At 39.5% G+C, this 21,600-nt stretch overlaps 1 protein-coding gene and 1 pseudogene across 1 annotated transcript; one reads left to right on the forward strand and one right to left on the reverse strand.

Annotated features, from left to right (window-relative positions):
• Positions 1–3,381: 3,381 nt before the first annotated feature.
• Positions 3,382–4,421, reverse strand: LOC132857781 (putative nuclease HARBI1). The gene is made up of 2 exons (XM_060887817.1): positions 4,310–4,421; positions 3,382–4,109 (listed from the first exon to the last, which is right to left on the reverse strand). Exons 1-2 carry the CDS (start codon positions 4,419–4,421, stop codon positions 3,382–3,384), a joined length of 840 nt encoding a protein of 279 aa, XP_060743800.1.
• A 12,006-nt stretch (positions 4,422–16,427) lies between these two features.
• Positions 16,428–20,039, forward strand: LOC132857694 (E3 ubiquitin/ISG15 ligase TRIM25-like; annotated as a pseudogene).
• The last annotated feature ends 1,561 nt before the right edge of the window (positions 20,040–21,600 follow it).

Consider the following 21,600-nt stretch of genomic DNA (forward strand, 5'->3'; position numbering starts at 1 on the left):
TCACACTTTCAGCATCCCAGGCGGTCAGCTATCAGCAAACCAAACGCCGGGTCACGGCACCATTTTGTAGTGGATTTTCTTCTGCGTTGTGTATTTTTAGAATGAAAGAGACTTCACACCATGATGCAGTTGTCAAATGGTTTACTTGTGGCTTCTCAGGATCTCTCATCTGCATTACACATAACAGACATCATCAGGCAGTAACAGGATTACGTCTGTTCTAGAAGTGCCTCTCATCGCATTGAAATCCCGCGAAAGAGAGCAAAACATTAAAACATAAAATAATCAACCACATACAATTGTAATATGAGGAAGAAAATCTAAGAACAGGAACCAACACTGAAATGATCCATTTACATACCTGCATTACACATAACAGACATCATCAGGCAGTAACAGGATTACGTCTGTTCTAGAAGTGCCTGTCAATCATTACAGATACATTTATATACGTATAAATCTCTCGGATCATTACAGTAATGAGTGTATAAATTTAAGTGTGCATCATGTAATAAATTTCAGCAGCCTACTACACGTGTAATGGCGGCCATTACGTGAATTCACTTTACATTAAACATCCTTTTTCAATATTCAAACTTGGATTAACAATGTCTAAAAAAAATTTACTAAAGATCACTTTGTGTAGAAAACCCAAAACTAGTAAGTAATTAAATGATTTTGAACACTTTTTTTGAGGAGCCGATAAAACATACCTCTCATCGCATTGAAATCCCGCGAAAGAGAGCGTACACCGGAAGTTACGTCAGCTCCACCCTCATGTTTACACATAACAACTTGAACAATTCTTAATAACCATTCTTTTTAAGGGTTAATGTTTTCAAAAAGAAAAAGAGGAAACAAAACCAATAAATAAATAAAAATTATATTTGTAGAAAAAGAAATAAAAAAAATAACATTTTGCTTGTGGTCACATGACCATTCATCACTAGGCAATTGCTTCTGAAAAGAATTTTAAAATAAAAGCCTTGTTTTTAGCGCAAATAATTAATAATAATTTAAATAATCTAGTGTAACAACATTACACTCGCCACATATACCCATAACTCTCTGCCCTCCGCTGCCACGGGTCTATCAGCTTTTCAGGCTGCCTATGGCTATCAACCACCATTGTTCTCTACTCAGGAGTTAGAAGCCTCGGTTCCTTCGGCCTTGGCCCTCATGAGACGCTGTCGTTGAATCTGGAGGAGAGCTCGCCTCGCCTTGCTGAAAACTTCCCAGAGCTACGCTCACTATGCCAACCGCAGACGCCGCCCCGCTTCTCCTTACCGTGTCGGACAACGGGTGTGGCTTTCCACCAAAGACCTCTCTTTGAAGCTGGCATGTAGGAAGCTTGTTCCCCGTTTCGTTGACCTGTTCCTCAAATCTAAGGTGATAAACCTGGTTGCGGTCCGGCTCAAGCTCCGCAGGGTGTTGCGCATCCACCCCAATTTTCACGTTTCCAGGCTGAAACCTGTCCAGGCCTGTGCGCTGGTTCCCTCCACCAGACCTTCTCCTACCGCCCGGGTCATTGATGGGGGTCCTGCTTTTACTGTCCGTTGGCTCCTGCACTCTAGATGCCAGCGACTCTGTGTGCTACTAATGTTTTTTTTTTCTATTCTCAAGGTTAACACTTCTATATATGGTTATATGGTTGCAGTTAACTTCCTGCAAATTGTCAGGCTGTGATTATATAGGACTGAAGCTTTCTCTCGCCGTGGAATTCGACAGCAAGCTATAAAACACTGTGCGTATGTGATAAACATAAAGAATGTTGTTATTTCTGTCAGCTGACATTTCACACAAAACCAGAACTCATCATTTAATAGGCTAGATTTATTTTTTATTTAATTACAACTACAATTCTTGATCACTATGAATGATTTTTTTTTAACATATTGTATTTGGTATCAGAATGAGTTAAAGGAGGATCAGATAAAATCCCAGCAGAGGATCCAGGAGAAGCAGAAGAAGGAGCAGGAGCTTAAACAGATATTATTAAGGTGAGGAGGAAACTGGGAGATTCACATAAACACACACATTATAGGGGCGGTTTCCCAGACATGGATTAAATATAGTCAGAACTAGCCTAATTCTTCTTAAATTAATTCAGAATTAAAAAAAGGCTTTTGGAGACACTACTTAAGTTGAGATTAATTAGTTGTAGACTAGAGAGTCACAGACTAAGCTAAATTAGGACTAACAGGCTACTCTTTGTGAAGCCTGATTATATTAATGACTAGCGCATAGTGATTACCTGAGGACACTTCAAAAACCAGGGATGGAATCTTAAAACACATTAGCGTTGTGTGGAACTGGAGTAAATCATCCAACCAAACAATGGACAAAGGTAAAAGGAAACGTTCAAAAAATTTCAGTGAATTTGAAAAACATTTGTTGAAGCAAATTGTGTCAAACCACCCAATTATTGAGAAGAAACAGCATGATTCATCAACAGATGGCAAGAAAAAGAATGCCTGGAGTAAAATTTGCACTGAATTTAACTCAAATGAAAAAGTAAGCCAAAGGACAGTCCAGCAACTTCAGGTAAGGTTTTAAGAGGTTTATTAGGTTTTCCCACTTTTACAAATCAGTCCTTAAAGTTTGTTTTGTGTTAACATATCTGTAATTCAGATATTAAAAAAAAACGCATAATAATTACTAACGTAATTTCTAAATTGTCATCTTTCCAAGATCCTCTGGAAAAACATAAAAATTTAATTAAAGAAGACAAATGCTGCTGCTCGTAGGGAGAATTTCAAGACTGGTGGTGGACCCCCTGAAAGACCAGAGACAGATGACATGGGAGACTTGTTGAGTGCCCTCATTGATAGCCAGCAACCCCTGGAAGGTATCCCAGATGATGACCATATGGACAGTTCAGATGGGGCACCTGTCCAATCTTCATTTGGTAGGCAACGTGCCATCCTCAGACTTCAGTGAATATGTAATGCTGTCCATCACCTCTGATATCCCCAAAACAAAAATAAGCAAAGAACTCAACTCAAGTATTGTTCTCTGATGCATCATCAATACAATGTTTTTCAGATGACCACGTAAGCTTGGAGGGCCCGAGAGAGGGTACATGTCAGCCCAATACATCTGAGGCAGCCAGGAGGGAAGATGGTGTCGCTAATCTGGGCCGAAGGACCAAGAGACAGACCATACATGAGAAACTGGCCATGGACTATCATGAGCACAAATTAAAGTATTTAAAAGAAGAACATGAAATAAAGATGAAAATCCTTCATACTGAGTTGGCTTTGAAGGAGGAGGAGAGAAACATGAAGCAGCAACAAATGCTGTCAAGTTCTGGGTTCTGAAATTTCGTTTGTTTAAATAAAAATAATCTTGAAACCAATACAGGGCAATTGTTGTCATAATTCATTGTCTTTGTGAAAAATGATGCAAAGCAAAAACATCTCTGCAGGCTAGTCCATATCTGTCTTTGTTGGCTTCAACAATGGGAATATCTAGGTCACTGTCATCTTCCATTTCAGGATCTGGCCAGCCATGTTGTTTAATGTAATTGTGAAGTACTGCTGCAGCAATTATCACAATACAGCATCTTCTTGGTTCAAAGCGCAGTGTGCGTCTGAGACACTGGAAACGACTCTTCCACACACCAAACATGCGCTCCACTATACCTCTAGTGCGGATGTGTGCTTGGTTGTACCTCTGTTGCTCTGGTGTGACTGCATGAAGATAGGGGGTGAACAAGAAGTTGTTCTGTGCATACCCACTGTCACCAAGTATGATTCCACTATGTTGTCCTCCTTCCAAATGAGCATACAAAGAGGAGTTTTGGAAAATCCTTGAATCATGAGTTGCACCTTTCCAGCGTGCAACAATGTTGGAGAACTGCATAGTTGGAGTGCACACACCTTGCACATTTATTGAGAACCAGTTTTTACGATTCCTGTACTCTTCAGCATCTGGTGTAGAGGGACACTTTATGGGAATATGACACCCATCAATGCATCCAATGACTCCAGGGAAATTGCCATATTCATAGAACTGCACCTTGTAGATGGCTTGGGCATCAGGGAACTTAATGTAGTCATCTTTTAGTTTGCATATAGCATTGCGGACTTTGTGGACTATTTTGCACACTGTTGGTTCACTCACGCCACACAAATCTCCTGTTTCACGATGGAATGTTCCACATGCCAAAAACCTCAAGGTAATCAGAATTTATAAGGAAGGAGGGATAGGCCTTCCCCTTAAAGAGTGAGATGAAAGCCTTGGTTCAAGCAAAATAATTATGTCAGCTACATTTTGTTTGTACATACGAAAACTAAACGAAAGTTACGAAAGTTAATTTCATCAAACTCATTCAGTGGGTTGCTCCTGTCTATAATTGCCCGAAGATCTGGTCTTGGTGGTACCCTTTCATCATCATTAAAATAGTCCAAGTAATCCATTTTCTTCGTTTGCTGATGTCAACCTGGAGGCCAAAATCAGTTAATCTGAATTTAAACCTGCCTCTGGCCAGGTTTAAATTATGCCATCACTTAAACCTAGACTACCTCTGATCGTCCTTTAGGAAATCTGACTTTATAGTTTAAGACTAAGGAAAGTCTGAGACTATTTTAAACCATGTCTGAGAAATGCTTTTTCAGTTAATCCAGTTTAAATGTGCATTTAATTCTAAGATTAGTGTTAATCAATGTCCGGGAAACCGCCCCATAGAGTCTTTAATAGAAAGAGTTGATCTCTAAATGGAAGTGTGTGTGTGTGTGTCTGTGTTGTTTTCTAACAGATAGGTTCACAGGCAGCAATAGATGACAGTGTGCGGATCTTTACTGACCTGGGGCCTGTTTCAGAAAGGAGGTTAAGTGAAAACTCGGAGGATTTTAACACTGAAATGAGGGAAACTGGCTTTTCTGTTTCAGAAAGGGAGGTAAGTTAAACCCGAGAAAGCAGCTTAAGTCAAGCCCGTTTCTGAAAGAGAGCTAACTTATACTCAGAGTCAGTTACCATAGTAACTTTCTCTGTGAACCTAACCTGGTCGGGAGCAAGTTTTCTTCGGTAAACCCAGAGTTTCTTTCGGTCTCCTCCCCTTTTTAAAGAGAAAACCAAATTGAAACAAAATATAAGTCACTCTGGGTAAGGGGGTCTACTAAATGCCGTAAATGTAAAATGAATGAAATGGTGTGTCCTTTTATGAACGATCCAGTTGATTAAAAGTCTGTATTAATTCTTTTGAGCCCAGAGTGGATTTTTGTCACATCCCTATGAATTTTTATTTGAGCGCTAACCCGTTTTTCTTTACAGTCAATAAGATCCATAATCTCAATCAATCCTTACATCAGCCATCGTGGCTGTGCTCTTACATCCGAGCAGATGCTTTGCGTTGCCTTACGTTTCTTTGCGAATTGTAGTTTTGTGTATAACATCGGGGATGCAGAACATATGAGTAAGGCTACTGTTTGCAGAGCGGCCAGGAAAGTGTGCCTCGCTCTTAAGCGCTTTCTGACAATTTTTGAGTTGTTTCCTGATAAAATAAAATACTGTTCTTCCGTTTCACATCTGATATTATAACAGTTGGGAATTTTCTCTAAAATAGTTCTTAATTCTTAACTACAAATTACATCTTCAACAAGTCTAATTAGATTAATGTAATAATTACTATCTCTAGAAAGTATTGGTCTACTTACTAATTTGGTCTAATTACTTATTAATTACTTTCTAAATCCCAAATCAACCTCAACCACTTGAACAATAAGAAGAGACAAGAAACAGCACTTTTAATGCTTTCACATAAACAATATACAACTGCATGAATTATCCTTGAATTGACCAAAGTGTGTAACTAGAGGGAGAAGTTTACATTAAAAATATACCTTTTTTATAAATTATATATATTTGTTTTTTTTTTTGTTTTTTTATTTAAATACACCTTTTAAAATTTGATTTTAAATACGTGTTCATATTCTCCATATGCTTGCATAAGCACTTCCAGTTCTGCTGGTGAGAAATATGCAGACTTTTTTTTTGTCTGACGCTGTTGCCATGGTGACTCGTTATATCTGCGCTCCATTGATAATGGCTTTTTTTAGTTGTGGTGCATGCGCTTAACTCAGAGTCAGTCAATTTAGAGTTGATAAAACTAACTCTTTTCAGCTGTTCTGTAACCGAAATCTTTGTTTAATCTAAGTTTAAACTCAGAGTTGGTTGAACCTCCTTTCTGAAACAGGCCCCTGATCAGCTCCATGAAGAGAAAATGCTCTGAGGTGACGGAGCTGGATCTAATCTGAAAAAACGAGTCGAACAAATCTGTGAGGAGGAATTCAACAAAATCAGACCACAAGGTGAACAAACAAACATTGTTTTTGTATCACAGTAAAAATAGCCATAAAATTCATTGAACTGAAATAAGAAGTATGTTTTGGAAGAAATCGCAGTTGTTGCCTAATTAATAGTTTAGATGGGATGGTGAAGTTGTTGTGTCTTAAATAAAAATGAGGAAGCAAATTTTTGACATTCACACTTTAAACTTTTTCTGTCTCCATTTTGTCTCTGTGTCTCCAAAGCTGCAGCAGTTAAGATGATTTTACCTTCAGATCCAAAGAGCAGAGAAGATTTTCTGCAGTGTAGATTTAACACACACGCACATGCAAACGCACATATACACGCACACACAAACAAACACACACACAGTGTTAAAATGTTTGTATTGTTGATCTAAATCTGATCCATGTTTATAAAGCAGTGTTGTCAATTAGACTTGTTTTTCCTTGTATTTCCTTGTATTTCCCACTCAACCATGGGTGTTTGAATCTTTTCCATAAGAAAAGTTATGTAAGTTTTCTAGGGATGAGCGAGTACAGCATTATCTGTATCTGTATCTGTATCTGTTAACCATATGAATTATCCGTATCTGTACTCGGAGTGGGTGGGGCCTAACCCGGAAGTGGGCGGGGCTTGTACTGGTAATTATTAATTTTTAATATTTGTAACACTAGCTTACTACCTTTATGTTTTTATGAAATACAGCAAAAACGTGTCAGACACTCAGTGTCTGGTTACTGGTTAGAGACAGCTGAAGGTTTAAAAAAGAAAAAAAATCTCCGACAGGCAGAGACGCAATGCGAGTCGCATTCTACCAAGCAAGCACCACGTCTGAACGAACCCACGTTTACCAGAACTCTACTGGTTAGTAAGTACGTATTATTAACGTTACAACCCGAAGTAAAAAGCTGAAGAAACCCTAAACGTTAACGGAAAAGACCCGCGAACCCGAGTGACTGAGGGAGAGACAGAGAGCTGTTCTGTGTGTGACTGTGAGTGAGCAGAGCGAGACACAGCAACACAATACATCTGTATGTGTGTAGGGGAGGGGCGCTGTGACTAGCCTATCACAGAGTGTGCCATCTCTGTAATCATTATGGACAATAGCCCTATTCGCCCGGGATTAGTTTTACGTGGGGACGTGGAGTAATGCAATTTTACCTCAGGACGTCTGTAATATTAATTGGTCAATTCGCACGGGAAAAGACATCTCAGTAAAACTAGCAGAAGTGGGAGGGGTAACTCGCTTTACGCACCACAGTAACCTCCTTGTCGTCATGTGCGTATGACGTTGCTTCCTGTTATCACGTGCGCAAACAGACAACATGGCGCCTCCATGCTTGCAAAACGCGCCAAAAACTACTTTTAAACAGGAAATGACGGAATTTTACCGTACATATTTACAGCGGGTCTATTCGGATGGGATTAGTATTACCTGAGGTAATTTCCGGACCTTTTTACAGAAGGTAAAAGTCGCCATAATCTTTACTGACATTGTCCGTAATGATTACCGAGATGGCACATTCGGACGGGACTACAATCACAGAGAAGCTCTGGTAATAATTACTTTACCCCTATGTCCCCACGTAAAACTAATCCCATCCAAATAGGGCTTTAGACTATATAGTCTTATTTGTAAGTGTGAGCTTGTGAAATGGACATTGTAAGTGTTCTTGAATGAGTGATGCTTAAAATGTAAATGACAGATGAAAATGAGAGTATTGCTTAAAGAAATACATACATAGTGTGTCAGACTACAGGTCTTCGCAGACCCGCTGTCAGGCGTAACTGGGTTTCCAAAAAAAATAACTAAAAGAAAACTGATGGCAGTACTCGGAAAGATGTAAAAGTGTAAAAGTGCTGTTTATTTTACAGTGCCCAAGAGGTGAATACCGACCAAACACTATGTACAAAAGTAACCAAGGAAACAACTGAAAAACCAAAAGAAAAGAAAATATAAATATATTTATTATATAAAGTCCACTACTTTCAGACAAAAGAAATTGCTCACGGCACCACACTTGCACGCTCGCTAGCCAGGTAAACTGACCCAGATCTTTCTCTGGGGCGCCTTCTTATAGGCCAAGCCCCGCCCCTTTTAAGACCATCATTAACACAGGAGGTAAATAAACAGGTAAGTATGTACATTTACACAACACAACACAATTCACTCTCACTCACTCATCTTCTACCGCTTATTCGAACTACCTCGGGTCACGGGGAGCCTGAGCCTATCTCAGGCGTCATCGGGCATCAAGGCAGGATACACCCTGGACGGAGTGCCAACCCATCGCAGGGCACACACACACACTCTCATTCACTCACGCAATCACACACTACGGACAATTTTCCAGAGATGCCAATCAACCTACCATGCATGTCTTTGGACCGGGGGAGGAAACCGGAGTACCCGGAGGAAACCCCCGAGGCACGGGGAGAACATGCAAACCACTAAGCCACCGTGCCCCACACAACACAATTATATATATAAACATATATCAACGAAATATTTCTAGAAACCAAAAGGTTATCAAAATAACAAACACAAAAGATAAACAAAAATGATAAACACAGAACAATAATAACAAATTCAATTTTTCCCCTGTATCAGACAGTATAATGGACAAGCCAGCTTCTGGCTGCTCCATGCCGACACGCCCACTCACAGCGCACCCGGCGCTATTTATCCAGGCCGCTGGTGGCGCTCGGGTTCTACCGGCCGATGATGGAGAAGCAACGCGGAAGACCGGCAACACAGACACTGACAAACGCTCACAACAGGTAAGAATAGACACAACAACAGGACAAAACATCAAACGAAACACAACGCTAATGTGTGTGTGTTCTGCACGGACCAACGGGCATAGGGACAGGTCACTCTGTCACATATATGATAGTGATATGACTATGATAGTGGTATGGAAATGAATGTTGCTATAAGCTTGGGGGAATTAATTGTAGTGATTCATGGGTAACTTATGTGGTTAGATTTTTATTTAGAAACAAGATTTCCTAAACTCCCTACAGAGTAATAGATTCCTTGAAACGCAATACTCCAATACAACACACGAGGGCACGCCGTGTGTTGCGCGCGATTTTAAACCTTTGAACCAGATCAACGAACGAAGCAGGCACGTGGGTGTGTGTCAAACAAAGCTTTAGATGTCATTGGTCACGTGATTTTGCCAGAACGAATCACGCTTTGATACAAAGCTTCAATGAAAATCGATTAATTTTTTTGACACATGCCTCGGAGCTTTGGTGTCACTGGTAACATCACTATTGTATTGATTTCTTTGTTGTATTGTTTGTAGTGATCAGAAAACCATCTTTACCATCCTGTGTATCCTAAGAATTCCGCTTATCTTGTGAAACTGTCAGGCCCGGACTTTGGCCATGTGATTTTTGTTGACGTTCTGTTTTCACGTGTCTGCCCCGCCCTTGTCTCTTCCTCCTCACCTCTGCACACCTGTCCCTCATGTGTCTGATTATTATTAGTATTTAGTCAAGCCGCATTGCCTTGTGCAGCGCGGAATCCTTTGTTTTGTCTGTTGTCTTGTCTAGTTGGTGTCCTAGTTTGTGTCGTGTTTTTTTTAAATTCGTTAAGCTACAGTATCCTGCATTTGGGTCCATTTTTATCCCCGTTTCCGTGACAGAAACCTGTGTACTGTGCATCCAGCTTTATTGTCAACAAGAATAAATGAGAGCAAAGGGATTAATTTGTTCTGTGTTTTAACAAGACAATCCACCAAGTTCTACATGTCCACTGAACCTTGGATACTTCTAAGCCTAGAATCTAAGGTCTGTTATCTAACATATGGTTTGTGCTGAATTATGGATCAAGCAGCATTAGGAGGATAGAAACAGACAGGTGTCTAACACACACTTATTATAAATCCTGTGATTAACATCTAACATGTGGACATTTTATTACTGTAGATTTCTGAGTGGTGACACGGAGTGAGACACAACGGCGATACTCTGATCATCCAGAGAGATTTGACTTCTTTGCTCAGGTGTTGTGTAAGGAGAGTGTGTGTGGACGCTGTTACTGGGAGGTGGAGTGGAGCGGTGATGTTGTGTCCATATCAGTCTCATATAAAGAGAAAGGACGGGGTATTGAGTGTGTGTTTGGGCACAACAGTCAGTCCTGGTGTCTGGAGTTTTATTTTTCCTCTACAACACAACAACATTAAGACTGAGCTCCCAGGTCCATCATCCTCCAGAATAGGTGTGTATGTGGATCACAGTGCAGGAACTCTGTCCTTCTACAGCGTCTCTGACACCATTAGGCTCCTCCACAGAGTCCACACCACATTCACTCAGCCTCTATACGCTGGAGTCTGTATGTGTTATAACTCATCTGTGAGGTTTTGTGATCCAAAATAAATTGTTAGTAAAAGTTGTCAGTAAAATTCTATGTTGTATGTATTGTCTTCCTTCTCACAGCTGTATGTTTAGATGGAAGTGAATGGTGTGCAGCTCGTGTAAGTGGTGCACAAGGAGGATGAGCACACGGCAGCTAGAAGAATCTTAACTAAAGTGATCAATGATGAGATAAAGGAAAGTTTGAAAGTGCAAAAATGTTGAGAGACAGGAAAGTGTTATTATTGCTCACAGATAATTAGGCAACAGAAAAAGGCACTTGGACTGAAGATGTTACCGGGGAAAAAAGAAAGATGTAGAAGTTTAATACAGATAAATGTGAGGCAATAAAGAAAAATATTGGAGGGAATTCTGTGACAGAATTGGTGAAGATATTAAAATTAATGAGTTATGTAGGATGATGAGCAGGAATGCCAGAAATTGATATGTTTATACATAAGGAGTCAATCAAGATGGAAAACAACCTGCCACTAAAAATAATCACTATACAGTATTTAAGTCAAACATACAGCAACATAACTCAGATATTCACAGATAGATCAGATCAGACATTCACAGATAGATCAGATCAGACAGGTAGAACAGCTTCAGCAGAATATCCATCAGGACAAATTTCATATAGAAATATGAAAAAGAGCAACAGACCATATAAATGTGTCCACAAGAGAACTGCAATACAGTATCTCTAGATTTACACTGTGCAGAGGAAAAGCAGCCTGAACCATGTGTAATATGTACAGATTCACAATCAGCTCTTTAAAGCTTAGCTAGTGGAGCATCTTCAACCAGGCAAGATATTCTAAACAACATATTACAGAAACTATACAGCATAAAGTACTTAGGGGTAAAGATTCGTTTTTGTGGGTTCCAACTCACGTCAGAGTAAAAGGGAATGAGGAAGATGATAAAACATGCTAATGAGTCATTAAAGTATCCAGAGGTAAAGATCTGTTATGTTTCAGCAGATATGTTTCTTGCACCTTTGGAAAATCTCTCTCTCTCTCTCTCTCTCTCTCTCTCTCTCTCTTTTCTCTCTCTCTCACTCACACAAACACAGAGAGAGAGAGAGAGAGAGAGAGAGAGAGAGAGAGAGAGAGGAAGTGAGAGAGAGACTTCTTTTGACTTTTTACAATACTTTATTTGCACAAGTCACATAAAAATCAAAATGACTCAATAAATAAGTAAATAAATATATAAACATATTTCAATTAATCAAGGTAGAGATAACAGTAGTACTTATTTTAGCTCTGGTGCAAAGATGAGTTCCTCTTTAGTTACAGAGAACAGAGCATTGTTTCAACACCACAATTGATTTAAACGTGCAAATCATTCATGCTTTAAAAAAATAAAATAAAATCAATCGGGACTCTTGATTTAATAAGTCTGGAGAAAATACTTTTAGTGTCACAGTCAGTGCTCTGTGCTATCTTGTTTTTTGGCTCAGGTATATTGCCATTTTCACATGACCAAATATAAAATTGATCAGCTGGCACCTGAATCTGTTTCTCCTGACATATAAAACCAAGAATAAAACATTGAAAAGTAAAATCAACCTTTTCAGTTTGACCTTAAAATGCTTCGTAAAAAATACTGTAACCTGGAGCAGTAAATAAAAGCATGAAAAAGAGTTTCTCTTTGTGAACAGAATGGACAATCATTTGCAACTTCAGGGATTAAAATGGAACTAAAAGCCACTTCCACCTGCTCAGTCTGCCCTTCACATGCTCTACAGTGCCACCACAGTTTTTATTTAAAAACTCATCATTCCCCAGGTAGACACCCAAGTACTTAAAACCACCTATTTTTCACAATAAAAATCCAGGAAATGTACAGTAGGTTACTCACCTCCCCACTTCCCAACTAAAATGGCTTCACATTTTGCCCAGTTGACCTTGGCAGAAGATAAAAGCTTAAAATTATTTTAAATATCAGTTAAAACATTCACATCTTTCTGTGAAGCAATCATAACTACCAGGTAATCCGCATACGCTGAAAGACATAGTGAAGCATTGCTGTGTGGAATATTAAAACCAGAAATATTAGATCTTGGTCTATTTAAAAGAGGTTCAATTGCTATGTGAATACAGCATACTTGACAGAGAACAGCCTTGTCGTATACCTCTGTACATTTTAAAAGGGGCACATAAACCACCGTTAACCTTCAGTACACTCTCAATTTTACTGTACAACACTTAGATCATGGCTCTAAAACCTGGGTTGTACCTGGAGGTTTCCAGCACCTTCCACAAGTATTTATGTTCAACCCGGTCAAATGCCTTTTCCTGATCTAGAAAAATCAGACCAGTCTTTAAGCCCAATACATTTACATTTACAGCATTTGGCAGATGCCCTTATCCAGAGCGACATACATAAGTGCTCTAGTAAATCTCTAGCATTGAATACATTAATGCTGGCTCACTAAGTTACATACTTAAGATACCATGAGTTTAAAACATTTGTTCAAAGTTACTGTACAATGAAAAAGTGTCAAAGGTGTTTTTTTTTTTTGTTTTTAAATGCAAAAGATAAGGAAAGAAGTGCTAGTGAAGTGTTTCCTGAATAAGTAGGTCTTCAACCGCCACTTGAAAATAGCCAGTGACTCAGCTGTCCAGACCTCTAGGGGAAGTTCATTCCACCACCTTGGTGCCAGTACAGAGAAGAGTCTTGTAGTATACTTGTAGTAACCAGTCGAGCTGTGCTGGTAGATCGGAGGGTGCGGGGTGCAGTGCGAGGAGTGCTTTTGAGGTAAGAGGGAGCTGGTCCATTTTTGGCTTTGTAGGCCAGCATCGGTGTTTTGAATCTGATGCATGCAGCTACCGGAAGCCAGTGGAGGGATCGCAGCAGCAGGGTGGTATGCGAGAACTTTGGCAGGTTGAAAACAAGCCGGGCAGCTGCATTTTGGATCATTTGCAGAGGACGGATTGCGTTCATAGGTAGACCTGCCATCAGTGCGTTGCAGTAATCCAGTCTAGAAATGACAAGAGACTGAACAAGTACCTGAGCAGCCTGTGTGGACAGAAATGGCCGAATCCTTCTAATGTTGTAGAGAGGAAACCGACATGAGCGAGTCACATTAGCAACATGAGAGGAAAAGGTTGATTGTCCATGGTTACCCCAAGGTTGCGAGCTGTGGCTGAAGGGTAGATCAGATCGTTGTGCAAGGATATAGCAAGATCATGACCTGGGTATGAATCACCTGGGATGAACAACAGTTCAGTTTTGCTAGGATTGAGCTTTAACTGATGAGCAGTCATCCATGATGAAATTTCTGCCAGACATGCTGAGATCCAGTCAGAAGCTGTGACATCTGAGGGTGGGAAAGAGAAGATAAGTTGTGTATCATCAGCATAGCAGTGGTAAGGGAACCCACGTGCGGAAATAACTTCCCCAAGAGAGTGAGTATACAGGGAGAAAAGAACCCTGTGGGACGCCAGGGGAGAGTCTGCGTGGAGCAGATGTCACTCCCTTCCATGTTACCTGATATGAGCGTCCTTCCAGGTAGGAAGCAAGCCATTCCCAAGCTGATCCGCAAATCCCAAGACTCCTGAGGGTGGATAAGAGAGTCTCGTGGTTGACCGTATCAAATGCTGCTGAAAGGTCAAGGAGGATAAGGACGGATGACAGTTTGGCTGATCTAGCAGCATGTAGTTTCTCAGAGACATCCAAAAGGGCTGTCTCTGTGGAATGAGCTGCTTTAAAGCCAGACTGGTTGGGGTCTTGGAGGTTGTTCTGTGAGAGATAGACAGACAGTTGATTATAGACAATGCGCTCAAGAATTTTTGAAAGAAATGAGAGAAGTGATAAGGGTCTGTAGTTACTGTAGTTTCCATCCAGCTATTGTTCGCCAGCTCACCTTTTAATGCTTACAACAACGTTCTCTGGGAACTATTTTATGACCCTCCTGGGAGCGCGCTCTTAGTGATAAGGACGGTGGCCGAGAAGTGCAAAACTCATTAACAAATCCAAAACAAATGAACAAATTCGAAAACACAACGACAAGTCAGACAACCCGGAAGAGGTTGGTATAATTTGTAAATGGAAACTTACCGATCATTGGACAAGACACCTGTCACTCAAGGAATACATGAAGTTCAACAGTCTGCCGCAGGGAAAAGTTGGATTACTGTGGATTAATTTCGTTATTTTCTTATATCTAAACTGAGAACTTTACACAGATTCCATACCTGTATATCTTGAGTGACAGGTGTCTTGTCCAATGATCGGCAAGTTTCCATTCAAAAACGATACCTACCGTTTCCGGGTTGTCTGACTTGTCGTTGTGTTTTCGGATTTGTTCATTTGTTTTTGGATTTATTAATTTGTTTTCAGATTTGTCAATTTGTTTTCGGATTTGTTAATTTGTTTTCGAATTTGTTAATTTGTTTTCAAATTTGTCAATTTGTTTTCGGATTTGTTAATTTGTTTTTGGATTTGTAAATTTGTTTTCGGATTTGTTAATGTGTTTTCGGATTTGTTAATGTGTTTTCGGATTTGTCAATTTTTTTTGCACTTCTCGGCCACCGTAGATAAGGAAAATATCATAAAAATGTAAAAAGAAAAACATTCCCGGAATGTTCCGAGATCCAGTCTTTGTGCGGTTTCATGAAAAAGAGAAATGAAAAGTCAGAATGTGGTGAGAATTTCAGCATGACTCTATCCTTCTGCACCATTTTACTCTCTTTCTCTCTCATGGATCATCTGTTACCTGCTTATCCCTCTACATTTACCTCATCCATCCATCTATTCATCCATCCATCCTTCCGTCCATCGATCTTTCATTACCTTCTCATCCTTCCACAGATTACCTGCTTATTCATCCATTTCTACCTCATTCATACATGGATCCATCCGTCCGTCCATCCATCCATCCATCCATCCATCCATCCATTCATCCCTCCCTCCATTATCTGGTAACCCTCTGCAGATAGGCTATTGAAAGGAACGTGTAAGTGTGATCATATTTCTCCTGCACTAACTTCTCTTCATTGGCTACCAGTGCATTTAGGATTGATTTTAAGCTTTCAGTGTTTGTTTATAAATCCTTGAACAGTCTTTCTGTCCTAAGCCTTAAACTTATCTTTCTGACCTTATTAAACCATACGTTCCATCAAGGTCACTTAGGTCTATGGATAACTTACTCTCGGTTGTCCTTGGAACAAGGATGAAGCATAAGGGTTGATGGAGCATTTGAAGTTACTTCTCCTAGGCTCTGGAATTCATTGCCATTATCAGTGAGGTCGCCCCAACGCTCTTATTAAATCTAGGCTTGTCATTAAACTCAGTTTAGAAGTGAATGTGTTGCCTTTGTTCTTTCAATTTTTCTAGGTCTGGATGTTCAGCATTTTGGGTTTTTCCCCATTTCTTTGTCCTAGACATAAATAATCTTATTACTCAAGCTTATTACTTAATCTTATTACTCAAATTACTCTGTCTACTTCTGGTTACAGATCTTAAAATAAAAGTCACGGTTACTCTGGAATTTTTAAATATGAAAGCTACTGAGTAAAGGGTCTGAAAATTATACCTTTAATGTCAGCGATAATTTACCTTATTTAAATACACAAACCTTTTATTTAGGACATTTTAATTAATCTGTCATTTAAAATCACAGAGAAATTCTCTCTCCTGTTGTGTAACTTCACATTCTCTTTAAAGTCTGAGCTCCTTTTCTCTGTAAAGCCACACCTCATTTCAGAGAAAACAAAACTTATAGATCTCTCTCTCTCTCTCTCTCTCTCTCTCTCTCTCTCTCTCAGTGTGAGTGCAGGAAAATGGCAGAGGCCAGCATTTCAGTAGATCATTTTTCTGTGCATCACTTCAGATGTCCAGTGTGTCTGGATCTCCTGAATGATCCAGTGACTATTCCCTGTGGTCACAGTTTCTGTAAGGTGTGTATTAATACTCACTGGGATCAGGAGGATGTGAGGGGGTGTCTACAGCTGTCCTCAGTGTAGAGAGACTTTCACTCCAAGGCCTGTTCTATGCAGAAACAACATGCTAACTGAAGTGGTGGAGAAAGTGAAGAAGACTGAACTCCAAGCTGCTTCTCCTGCTCACTGTTACGCTGGACCTGGAGATGTGGAGTGTGATTTCTGCACCGGGAGAAAACACAAAGCCTTCAAGTCCTGTCTGGTTTGTTTGGCCTCCTATTGTGAAGATCACCTTAAACCTCACTATCAGTCTCCTGCCTTTAAGAAGCACAAGTTAGTTGAAGCCTGTGCAGAGCTCCAAGAGAAGATCTGCTCTGAACATGACAAACTGATGGAGATCTACTGTCGTACTGACCAAAGCTTCATCTGTTACTTGTGTCTGATGGAAGAACACAAAGGTCATGATACAGTTTCAGCTAAAACAGAAAGAACTAAAAAACAGGTGAGAACTGGATATTAATATTCTTTTTTAAGTCAATTTCTACAAATTATATTTCTAATCTAATTTCTATTGAGGTGATCTGATTGGTTATATGACTATCATTCAGTGTAAGGTGGATTTTTATTAAAAGTCAAAGTGTGTTTTGTAAAGACGTGTGAAACAGCTCAGACCAGTTAGTGTACTTTAAACAGCCAACGGCAAAACAATGATGATGATGATGAAGATAATTTACACGGTCATGTGCCACTTTATTCTGATTTCAAAGTCTATTTTGTTTTACTTCTAAAAGTGTTGAAGCTTCTTTAAGAGACATTTATATTTACTTTTATATTTATATATGCGCACACACTACAAATTCAAATTCTAATTTTAATTCAGTTTATTTGTATCGCGCTTTTAACAATTCCCATTGTCTCAAAGCAACTTTACAGAAGTATAGAAATTTAAATTTTTTGAGGGTGATGAGTGTAATTGTAGTTTCTTATTTAATTACAACTAAAATTCTTTGTATTTTGGTTTTATTTCCATTAACAACATATTTATTGTAACATATTGGTCTCAGAATGAGTTAAAGGAGGATCAGATGAAATCCCAGCAGAGGATCCAGGAGAAGCAGAAGAAGGTGCAGGAGCTGAAACAGACTGTGGACATTATTAAGGTGAGGAGAAAACTGGGAGATTCACATAAACACACATTATAGAGTCACTGTGAGATAAAGAGTTGATCTTCAAATGGATCTCTGTGTGTGTGTGTGTGTGTGTGTGTGTGTGTGTGTTTGCATGTGTGTGTCCTTACAGAGTCGTTCACAGGCAGCAGTAGATGACAGTGAGAGGATCTTTACTGAGATGATCAGCTCCATGGAGAAAAAACGCTCTGAGGTGACGGAGCTGATCAGAGCTCAGGAGAAAGCTGAAGTGAGTCGAGCTGAACGACTCCTGAATCAACTGGAGCAGGAGATTGCTGATCTTAAGAGGAGAGTCACTGAGCTGGAGCAGCTTTCACACACACACAATGACATCCACTTCCTCCAGGTAACACTCACTGTCTGATCTACAGAGGGCGCTGTTCCTCACAAAGTTTCCTCCTAAAAGCTCATTACAGCAACAAGAAATGTTCCTGTCTGAGATCACAAGTGTGTCTTTGTTCTGATTCAGTCTGAGATTCATTCGTTCCTCTCGTCCACTTTTCTCCTTCTCTATGATGTGTTTCCTCTCTGTAGAGTTTCCCGTCTCTCTGTGTTCCTCCTGTATGTGACGACTCACTCAGTTTCACTGTCAATCAACATCTCTCATTTGATGGAACGAGGAAATCTCTCTCAGATCTGAAAAAACGAGTTGAGCAAATCTGTAAGGAGGAATTCAACAAAATACAACCACAAGGTGAACAAACAAACATTGTTTCTGTATCACAGTAAAATGAGCCATACAATTCATCTAACAGAAAACTACAGGAAATCACACAGTATTCGCATCAGTCTTGTAAATGACATTAAGATAAATTTAGAAGACAAACAAAGTACAAATCTTACATTTTTGGAGAAAATCGTAGCTGATAAATAGAAGGGGGGGGGGGGGGGCATAGAAGCCTTTATTATTGCCACATATACATTACAGCACAGTGGAATTCATTTCTTCACATACCCTGACTGAGGAGGTTAGGGTCAGAGTGCAGGGGCAGCTATGATACAGCGCCCCTGGAGCAGGGAGGGTTGAGGGCCTTGCTCAAGGGCCCAGCAGTTACAGCTTGGCTGTGCTGGGCCTTGAACCCCGATCCTCTGATCAACAACCCAGTGCCTTAACCAGTTGAGCCACCACTGCCCCATAATAAATTAAGATGGTGACATTGTTGACGTCTGAAATAAAAGTGAGGAAGCAAAATTTTCACATTCACACTTTACATCATTTTTCTGTCTCCATTTTGTCTCTGTGTCTCCAAAGCTGCAGCAGTTCAGATGATTTTATCTTCAGATCCAAAGAGCAGAAAAGATTTTCTGCAGTGTAGGTTTAACACACACACACACACAGACACACACAGAGACACACACAGACATACACACACACACACACAGACATACACAAACACAAAAACACACACACACACAATGTTAAAATATCTGTATTGTTGATTTAAATCTGATCCATGTTTATAGAGCTGCATTAGGAGGATAGAAACACAGACAGGTGTCTCACACACACTTATTATAAATCCTGTGATTAACATCTAACATGTGGACATTTTATTACTGTAGATTTCTGTTATCTGACTCTGGATCCAAACACAGCACATCATCAACTCATTGTGTCTGAGAAGAACAGAGTGGTGACACGGAGTGAGACACAACAGCAATACTCTGATCATCCAGAGAGATTTGACTCCTGGATTCAGGTCTTGTGTAAGGAGAGTGTGTGTGGACGCTGTTACTGGGAGGTGGAGTGGAGCAGAAATGTGTTCATATCAGTGACATATAAAGAGATCAGCAGGAAAGGAGGAGTTAATGAGTGTTGGTTTGGATACAACAGTCAGTCCTGGAGTCTGCAGTGTTCTTCTTCCTCTGTCTCTTTCTATCACAACAACATTAAGACTGAGCTCCGAGGTCCATCATCCTCCAGAATAGGAGTGTATGTGGATCACAGTGCAGGAACTCTGTCCTTCTACAGCATCTCTGACACCATGAGGCTCCTCCACAGAGTCCACACCACATTCACTCAGCCTCTACACCCTGGATTCTGTATGTATTATAACTCATCTGTGAGGTTTTGTGATCCAAAATAAAATGTTAGTAAAAGTGTTTATAAAAACTATAAGTGAGGTGTGAGATTTAATTTGTCCCTGAGCTACACTGGACATTTTGTGTGCAGAAACTGGAACAGTAATGAATGCAGAATGTAGAAACAGACTATTTAACTGTATGCACTATTAGGATGGGTTTATTATAGTTGATATAAAAATGTTCAATGTCTCCTCAGAAATAATAAACTTTACTCAAACTGCTCTGTCTTTCTGTGCTGCTTGCTGGTGGAAACACAACCTACTGTGTGTAAAAGACCTTTATTATCTTATATCTTTAACAGTTTTCTGCTTAACAGTCCACTTAACATACAGTGCACTCTGGAATTATTCACACTCCTTCCTCAATCCTTTATAATATGGTGACAGACTTCAGAAGTGGAAGAATAAACTGTTAATAAACTGTATTTTCGCTCAGTTCAGTCTTCTGTGCAGTCGCAGTACAGAGCAGGAGTCATGTGACTTTGTTCGAGTGACGCGAGCGCGCGCTCCTGTGAGAGAAAAACACCATGAAACAATGATATTTTCCATATTGTGAACTTATTTTATTTGCATTTAAATTTCAGTTCAGCCTTGATGCCCGATGACGCCTGAGATAGGCACAGGCTCCCCGTGACCCGAGGTAGTTCGGATAAGCGGTAGAAGATGAATGAATGAATTTCAGTTCATGTTCTAATGCAGTTTCAAAATACAACATTCCTTTGGGACACTTTTCATGAACTGACCCACATGACAAACTAATTGAATAGCCCTGACTTAGAGATTTCGCTGAGGTAAATAGTGTTGGTGTGTCGTTTGGGAATGAATCGATTCTTTGAATCCGTTTATCAAATCGGCTCTTGAAAGTTTTGGAACCTTTGGAGTCGTTTAGGTGCTTAAACAGGGGATTTTTTTGTGGGCTGTGATTTAAAAAAAAGGTATAACATCGTAATATGTTATGAAGGCTTCCGGAAAAAATATTGTAGTACAAGCAGCAATGTGTCGATTCTTTGATTCGGCTCAAAACATCTCTTGAACGTCTGGAACCAAATCACAAAACTGAAGAGTCGATTTTGTGATTGAACAGGAAAGATCTTTTTTTAAACGATCTTAAATTGTTTTCTTTCTTTCTTTTTTTTTTTTTTTTGCAAAGATTTTAATTGCAAACAAACATAAGTCAAATAACAATACAGAATCCCATTTTGGTTTTACATGAAAAAGGAGTAAAGTAAAAGAAATATAACAATAACAATAATTTAAAAAAGTAGGAAACAAAAGAAAAGCGGTAATACCTTTTATCGTATATTTAATTTTCTCAAGCTTAAAAAAAAAAACGCTGTATCCTTTAGCCATTGTGAGTGGGATGGTGGAACAGAAGATTTCCACTGAAGAAGAAGGCGACGTCTGGCTAACAATGATTTTTCTTTCTTTTTTCCTTTTCTCCTGAAAAAACTCAATACTTTTTTTATTTGATTTCCCAAAACCTTTTAATTTTAGTACATTGTGATTTTTAATCTTTTGGAAGAGTCATTCTATTGAAAAGGGCAATAATTGATTGATGAAGGAGTTTCTATAAAATAGTAATGTTAGTGTACTAGTTTCAACAGTTTTTGTATGTGAGATGTTTATGATCAATGCACTTTATTTTTAAGCATAAGAGAATAAATTATACTCTGTGTTGTCTCCTTTTTCTCTTAGGTTTCGATCCATTAGCTGAGATTCACAGTGCCTTAAAGACTGATACAAAGACTGATACAAAGACTGATATAAAGACTGATATAAAGA

Source organism: Tachysurus vachellii, chromosome 15 (genome assembly GCF_030014155.1).
Source record: "Tachysurus vachellii isolate PV-2020 chromosome 15, HZAU_Pvac_v1, whole genome shotgun sequence".
Lineage (NCBI taxonomy): Eukaryota > Metazoa > Chordata > Actinopteri > Siluriformes > Bagridae > Tachysurus > Tachysurus vachellii.